Below are 8,751 nucleotides of genomic sequence, written 5' to 3' on the forward strand. Positions count from 1 at the left end.
CATGAATCAAATGAATTAAAGTATGTGAACTATAAATAGCAATATATGTAAAATATAGAGTATCATGAGTTCTAAACCTAGGTTCTTTTTTTCTGTCACTTTTATATATAGTTAATGATTTTTACATGGTTTTATAATTTTAATGATAATTAACTTAGGATTCCCTTTATACACTCCTTGGGATTTCCTTTGGTTATTTGCCACTCAAAAATGTGGGTTTTATGAAAGTTGGAGTATTATAAGAGTTCATTTGAAGTAGTAATGTTAAGCCATGAACTCACATAAAAAAACAAAGCAAAGCATGGGGTGCCTGGGTGGCTTAGTCAGTTAAATGTCTGACTCCATCTCAGCTCAGGTCTTGGTGTCAGATTATGAGTTCAAGCCCTGCACTGGGCTCTGGAGCCTACTCAAAGAAAGAAAGAAAGAAAGAAAGAAAGAAAGAAAGAAAAGGCAAGATAAAATAAATATAAAGCTATTTTACATTAGAGAAAGGTTGCTCTTTGCCAAGAGTAATAATAATCTGCTGAAACTGCTTTTGCAAAGGTCATCCAATGACTGCTATTTGGGTTGGTACATGGCATCAGCACTCAAGCAACAACAGCCCCCAGGACCCAAACACCTCGAAAAAGATATTAGAAATAGTATCTCCTCATAACAGTATCATCACCTCAGAAAGTTCAACCATAAAATCAAAGTAAGATGAACCAAAACAGAGATGAGGAAGTCAGACACACAGGACCAAGTAAAAGATGACTAATTAAATTTAATATATTAACATGCAATGAAAAGAAATGTACCTATCAGAAAGGAGGGCTGGTTAGCAATAGAAATGATGAAAAAAGAAAGGTAGAGAGACAAATGTGGCCAGTGCCCATTTAAGCACTGCCCAGGAGAGGGGATATCCTGTAAGGCTGACAGATTCAAGTAACTGCTTGGAAGATACATTATGAAGATGGAAATATCACTTTATCAGGGCTTGATGCCATTTAAAATTCCAGTCACTTACAATCAACGCCCTCATTCTAATCCCATGCTTCTGTTCATCAGGCAATTTTTGGTAATTTGGTTTTCCATATAGCATTCTACATGGAGAGAATACCCTCCCTGATGCAAATATCTAAATATCTAATCCTCATTTTACATGACGGAATTGGTATTCTGATACACACACACACACACACACACACACACACACACACACACACGTTCTCTTGTGATAGGGATGTCTATCCTCGAATAAAAATGCAGGCTCTAGCATCAGATTATTTGAGTACCCACTGATGTACTCTGTGACCTTGGGAAATTCATCAATCTCTTAGTGTCTATTTCCTTATTTGTAAAATGAAGGTTGCTGTGTAGGGTTGTCATGAAGATTACATGCAGTAATTCAAGTAAATCACTTAAAACAGAACCTGGCATATAGTAAGCACCACGTAAATGTTAGCCACTTTTATTACTTTTTAGCATGAATTAACATCTCCAAGTCTGATCAGCTCTGACACTGATCCTTTTCTGAATCTGGAAAACTGAGGCAAGGCCACTGGGGGCATCGATGCACAACAGAATACTGTGACAGTCCGAGACTGACTGGAAGCTTGACCCGGTGAATTCAAGGCCACCCATCTCTGAGATTTTTTTGGAAACCAGATCACCTGTCTGTCCAGGTGAAAACCCGCCTTCATTGCATAATGAAGGGTCACAAACTCAAATGACTACGTGGTCAGGCAAGTCACCCAATGAGTAGACCTCGGGTGCTGAGTTTGCAAAGAAAGTATCAGTGAACACAGGTCAAGTCTAATGGCATTCAAACACAAATATTTTTAAACATCGTGTCAGGCAAACAACCATGTGGACATTTTATGTGTGAAGGCCAGGTGCTTGCAAGCCCTGAAGCACTCTTTCATTCATGCTTTTCAAGGTCCTAATTTAGGATATCCTGTGGCCAATTTCCAACCCTTTCCTTTATCTGCTCTATGATCATCCCTTCCTTGAAACGTTCTCCTCCCTTGGCTTCCAGAAAACTTGTCTTCTTTATGGTCTACCACACATACCTGGGTGATCTCATCATTTTGACTAACATCTTTGCTAAAAACTCTGAGATCTTTATCTCCAGTTCTATCAACTCTAAGAAATATCTCATGAATTTTGCCTTTTATCTGCTTTCTCATTGCCAATGCTTTTGATCTGGTGCTCATTACTCAATTTCTACAATTTTACAGTAGCTTTGACTCATTACTTTCTTTAATACGCCACATCGATCAGCAGATCCTATTGGTTCTATCTCCAAACCACATCCAAAATCCAACCATTTTCTCCTCACTGGCCTAAAACCATCATCACTTGTCACTGATATTACCATAAGCAACTTCCTTTTTACCATTCCTTTACCACGGCGTGACCGTGCTCCTCCTCTGCTCAAATCCTCCAGTGGCTCCTTACCACTCGGAGTGAAATCCAAGCTCCTGAAAATGGCTTTACACGGCCCTACGCAACTGCCCCTGTTGCCCACCTAACTTCATCTCTTACTTCTCTCCCCCTTGCTCTTTCCTTAACTACACTAGGCTCAATCCGGGTTCTAGGCTTTTTTCACCTTCTGTTCCCTTTATCTAAAATCCTTTCCCCCCAGACATACTGGGCCTGAACTGCTCTCTTATTCCAGGGCTTTACTCAAATGTTACTTTTTCCGTTGAATATTTCCCTAAAACCTATTTAAAATGGAAATACCCTCCCTACACCCATTACGATACCCCGCCTCCCTTTCTACTTTATCAGCATTGAACACATTTGTTTTTCATGTTTAGCATCGCTTTCTCCAAAGAACATGTAAGCTCCATTAGGCAAATGATTTTTGTCTTTACTGCTGTGTTCCCCAAGTCCAAAACAATATATATTAAATATCAGATACTTAATGAAAATTATTTAAAGTTCCCTAAATTGTCTTCCGTCTACTGATCTCCCTTTCGGTAGTCTGTCTCCTCCTAGCCCCTAGGTATCATGCCAAAAAAGGCATCTGAACATTCTACCGCTTAAAAAACCTTGATGACAGGAGTGCCTGCCCCGTGGGCTCAGTCAGAAGAACACATGACTCTTGATCTTGGGATCGCAAGTTTGAGCCTCACGCTGGGTATAGAGATTACTCGAGTAAATAAATAAATAAACTTTAAAAAAATAAAAAACTTTGGGGCGCCTCAGTCGTTAAGCATCTGCCTTCGGCTCAGGGCGTGATCCCGGAGTCCTGGGATCGAGCCCCACATCGGGCTCCTCCACTGGGAGCCTGCTTCTCCCACTCCCACTCCCCCTGCTTGTGTTCCCTCTCTCACTGGCTGTCTCTCTCTCTGTCAAATAAATAAATAAAATCTTTAAAAAGAAGAACAAACTTTGATGAGATCTTTACATCATCCAGGGTCAGATCCCTAGTTCACTGAAGCTTTTCCTCATTCCCCAAAATATGTTGCACATGTTTCACATACTAACAATTTTAGCATCTCTGAACCCACCATGCCAGTTCACTTCTTCGTGCTTTTCATATATTTGACTCTGCTTGGCCAAACTTTTACTCATCCTCCAAATGTAGCTAATTCCATGATGCCTCCCTGAAGCTCCCATCTATGCCACCATGGCACTCAATTTATACCTTTGTTATAGGACTAGTGCTATAACTATGCATTACCAGTCTGTTTCTCCTACTACATTAAAAGATCAAGAGAGCAAGTGCAGTGATATTGTATTCAGATTTGTTTCCCCAGTGCTTAATACTATATACGTGGCACAGAAATCTGTTGAATGAAAATTTAATCAATGAAAATTTAAAAGTAAATGGAACAGTTTGTTTATGAAGGGCTAGGAAAAGAAAAATGTCTAAGAGTCAAAGTGCTTTCCTACATCAAACCTGAACGTGATGTATAACTTGAGTTTTTTACATTTGCTAAAGAAAAGCTCATTTTGATAGTTTTAACAATAAATTAGTAGATTCAGGAGTAAATAATAAACTAATGATAAAATTTAAGTTTTTCAAGATGAAAAGTGTTCTGAAGATTGGTTGTACAACGATGTGAAGGTACTTAACACTACTGAACTGGCCACTTAGAAATGGTTAAGATGTAAATTTTACACGTGTATTTCACCACAATTAAAAATAAATTAATTAGTAGCCTAGTGAGGGGGGGCATTTGCTCAAGTATACATATTAATTTATAAACCAGGTATAGAACATCAAGTGAACTCTAATGTAATTTTTTAAATTAAAATTACTGACTTATTAAAGTAGGAAGGGAGATTGGATATCACCTAGTTCAACTACCTCATTTCACAAATAAGAAAAATAATCATGGAAAACAGGAAAATATTAACTAAGAGGAAAAACCAGGATTAAAACCCAGGTTTTACTAAGAATGCAGGGCTCTCTTAATTGCACCACATGACAATCCCTAACAATTTAGAAAGTAGAGGCTAGAACTTATTGTATTCCATCCACATGCAAACATAATGAAGAGTGAAAGTAATACTTCAGGTAGGAGTTTGCATACCTAGGCTCTATCTAGCCTCTATCTATGGTTATCTCGTGAACAAGTTACTGAGCATTGTAATACTATACTACCTCATGGGATTAATGTGAGAATCAAATGAAAACCCTGTTACAAATGGAGAGTGTATCATCGTCTCTATCATCATCCTTTCAGATTCTCCAGGGTAGTCTCTTAGTAATGTTTTAATAATTATGTGGGGGAGACAGAGCAGGGAGAAAAATATAAACTATTATAATTCTGACTACTTGGAGTTTGGTTCTTGTTTTACATGAGGAAGGAGAGTGGGGGAGAAGAGGGAAAGAACATAGAAGGTTGTTTATAATGGGCAAAGAATAACCTCTTCCCAAAGGAAAGTATTATAAATAGCTCTTATCAATTAAAGACTCAGAATCACAAGCTCTTACATTACTCATGTTAAAATTATCATTTTTCCCAGTCTAGACTCTGTAAAACTTTTTACTTTTAGCATATTTCAGAAAATTATGTAATAGTTACTTAGGTATATATTTATCTTTCCTACTCTACTGTACATGTGTCCAAACAGGGACTCATAGTATTTAGCCTTTAAAAGTTGTGTATTGTTTTAACTGGGTCAACATCCAGTGAAATATAAAGCTAGATGGCTGAAGCTGTGCCTCAGACAACTGGATGAAAGGGAAGAATTGAATGAAAAGAGAGACAAGAATTTTATCTATCTCCCTTTGGCTTCCCCCAATTCCTTCTCCACCTCTGTTCTTGATTTCTCAGATACCACGCAGAAGTCCTCTACTAATATTCTATATATCCACAAGTTCATTTATGTATATTGTTACATTTAGTAACACATATAAAAATACCATGTTTTCACTCCAGGCATGAAAATATTTAAAGAAAAGTACACCGAATCAGTATTTTTTAAAAAAGCAACCTCATCTGGCAAACAAATCTTGTGTAAAATGGTCACCATATAAAACATGTGCAAGAAAACTACCATTTTTTAAAAGAAAAAAACCTGCATCTTCTGTGAATTTCCATTTCCATTTAAAATCTCATTCTGATGTAAATTATAATAGTAATATTTTAATTTGTATAAAGCAGTTGTAAATAAAGATCATATATGCAACTTTTTCCCTTGTACTCACAATATGACTTAACTTTAAGAAAATATCAGAAAAAGGATATCCTTGAAATAATGCCTAGCTCCAAATACTGGAATTCATATATCTTCTCCAATAATTCACAGAGACTTGTATTACAGTATAGAATAGCTATAACATGGAAGCACCAAACATTTCGGGATTCCACAGACTAGTCCATTTTTCCCCACATTTCTTAAGAATCACCTGGGCAGGCTATTAAAAATAGATGAACACAATCCTCCCCTGGAGATTGTCATTCAGTTGCTCTGGGCAAGACAAAAATCTTTATTCCTTAAAGTGATTTTGATGGTTAGCTAAGATTGTAAAACATTAATCTAGTACAGTGATTCTCAATTTGGCACATGTTAGAATTGCCTGAGGAGCTTTAAAAAATTTTTAAACCCAGGCTGAAGCTCAGACCAATAGAAATGATAACAACACTTTTTTAAAAGGCTTCCCAGAGGAGGCTGAAAAACACTGACCCGGTAAAAACTTGAAAAAATCCTGTAGAACCCTCTCATCAATAAAGAAACTAGGCTTGCTGAAGTTCACAAAACTAAGTGGTAGCAAAGCTGGAGCTAGACCATTTCCTGACTCCCAATACACTTCATTTTTTGATGTAATTGTTTTCCATATAGGTCGACAAAAAAAAAAAGTGTGAAAAAGTTAAACCATCTCTTCTTGCCTCAAAATAATACTGTCATTTAACAACTGAGTAAGTTAAAATGAAACTTACTTTTTTGTTTCAATATCACTAGTAAATATTTTCTCAATGCTAATATAAAACAAAAAAGACTAAATATCACTATTTAATCTTTAGTTCTTAGTACTAAGCTGTTAATAAATCTTACAAAAACTTCTTTAAAAATTTTTTAACTTCTAATTCAATATTTTAAAATTCCAAATTCTTTTTGATGTCTGGCATCACAGTTCCTTACTGGCAAAGTTATTTCCATACCTGAATTTGGTGACAAGGTTTCTTCATTACATAGAATACGTAATTCTACATATTGAAGCTGCTTTGTGAACAGACCAACACATTTCCTTTTTCTATACAAAATAATTCCACAGATATTCAGAGTGGGAAATTCAGAATGGGAAATTTCTCAAAATATTGTTAACCCATTCCAAGAATTCTGTCATTTTAGTGACAAAATAATGTAAAATAATCATGAAAGATATGTCAAGTGCAAGCTTATATTGCCATAATTTTTAAGAGTGTTTTTTTACTTTCTAAAAATTACTGTATGTTTAATTGACTTGTCTTCTGGTGATCTACTTGCATTACTAGGATATCAAAGTTGTTGAAATATTTTTATCACTCTCAAGGTTGCCAAATGTTTAGATATTTCAAATTTCAGTATGTTTGTTATTTCTACTTGTGGAGTTAGAAAAAAAAGTGTGTGGAATGCTTCGCCAAAAGCATATCACATTACTCCACAGGTAAAACTTAGGCAATTTGTATCTAGTTTAGACTAGAGTACAATGTATACTTTTGATTACTTCTATTTACAAAGGAGAAATTGCCAGGTTCCATATTTTTAAATATTCTAAATAAGAATCAGATGCAACAGATTTTATTCCAGTAATTTAATGAACTAAAGCCCTCTCTTCTTGTTTTTGCAATCAAGGTAGATAGCAATGTAAACTAAAAACCTAACCAAAACTTCAGTATACTATTTGCGCTTTTTAAAATATGAAAATACCCCCAAACCACTAAAAGGAACCAAGAATGTGCCCTTAAAGCAAAAACAAAATATCAGAATCTCCGTTAAATGTTCAAATTATATACAGTACTTAGAAAATGCAGCTACAGGGGATAATCCTTGGAGTTCTTAACTTCAGGAGAAAGCTGTGCTACACTAAGGTTTGCAAAGCCTCAGTATTTTGTGTTAACATTTTTAATTTGAAACTCTTTCAAATTCTGAGTAAGACTATAAATACATGGCCTTTGAGGGTTGTTTAAAATTTTTCCTAAAAAAAAAAAAGTTTATTTTTAGGAGTGTGCTAGGGCAGTAGTCAAATAGAACACCAGCTATTACAAATTCCTGGCTGGTCCCATCTGGAAGTGAACGGCGGACCCTGGGCTGGGAGAGGCTTCGTTTCAGCCCAGGCTGGACCGCAGCACCGAGCCAGCACGCGGGAGGCGCCGGGCGCAGACCGAGCGGCAGACGGAGCCGCCCGGGGGCGGGGGGCTCGCACGTGCCGGCCGGGGGCGGGGCCGGCCGGAAAGGACCCCGGCGCGGGGAGGCGGGCGCGGCCGGGCCGACCTCCCCCGCGGCCGCCAGCCTGGGCTTTACATAAGGGCGCACGTCATGGAACTGATGGAGCCACACAGAGACGTCTAAGTCATGCAGGAGGCGCGCGGCCCCGGCCCGCTCCCGCCGCCCCAGACCCCTCCTCTCATCCGACAGAAAGACAGACAAGAAGGGTTCCCGACCTGTCGTGCCCTGCATGTTCAGAGTCTGTCATGTTTGGTCAAGAACGGGGCGGGGCTGGAGGACAGGTCTGCGAGGCCGGCGGCGGCGGGGCGCTGGGAGGACCCCTGCGCCGCCTGCGGGTACCTGCTCCCGGCCGCCGCCGAGAGGTGACGAAGTGGTAAAAACTCACGGTTACTAGTGAGCGACACAGACACAGACTTTCCAGTCTATTAACAACCACGCCAGAGAGATGGGGCTCTAACTGCAAACACTGGGCAACGGCCCCGCGCTGCCGGCGCTGCCGCTTTAGTCTCTATTCGCCGCCGGTGGCTGAGGCTTGGGAGCGGGCGGGCGGGCGGCGTGCAGCGACGCGGGGATTTGGACACTGGCCGTAACGGTGATTTCTCCTCACCAACATGGCGGCACCCGAGACAGGCGGCTCGATAAAATGGCGCCTGCCGCAACACCTAGCCCGGGACTAAAGGGCAGGAGAGATTCCTCCGCGTGCCGCGGCCCTTGCCCGGCCCGCAGGGGCCGAGCGCGTTGGCCATTGGAGGAGGCAGCCCGTCAATCACCCCCAGGGGCGGGTCCCCTTCCTTCTCTGTGAAGCGGCGGAGGCGGCAGCCAGCTAGCGTAGACGGGCGGCGCCTCGGGTGGCACTGGGCGGGGGAGGAGGCCTGCGAGCCC

At 39.9% G+C, this 8,751-nt stretch overlaps 1 protein-coding gene across 3 annotated transcripts in view; it reads right to left on the minus strand.

The window, feature by feature from the left end:
* ZC3H6 (zinc finger CCCH-type containing 6) overlaps positions 1-8,528 on the minus strand; it is a 65,548-nt gene extending 57,020 nt beyond the window's left edge. For 2 of the 3 annotated variants that reach the window (XM_057309084.1, XM_057309083.1), the window contains exon 1: positions 8,085-8,528. In XM_057309084.1, coding sequence (XP_057165067.1) covers positions 8,085-8,116 — 32 coding nt within the window. In that variant the 5' untranslated portion in view covers positions 8,117-8,528. The remainder of the gene's footprint in view (positions 1-8,084) is intronic. The other variant, XM_057309085.1, reaches the window with a different exon arrangement.
* Positions 8,529-8,751: the final 223 nt, after the last annotated feature.

The sequence above is a fragment of the Ursus arctos genome, unplaced genomic scaffold (assembly GCF_023065955.2).
Source record: "Ursus arctos isolate Adak ecotype North America unplaced genomic scaffold, UrsArc2.0 scaffold_8, whole genome shotgun sequence".
Classification (NCBI taxonomy): domain Eukaryota; kingdom Metazoa; phylum Chordata; class Mammalia; order Carnivora; family Ursidae; genus Ursus; species Ursus arctos.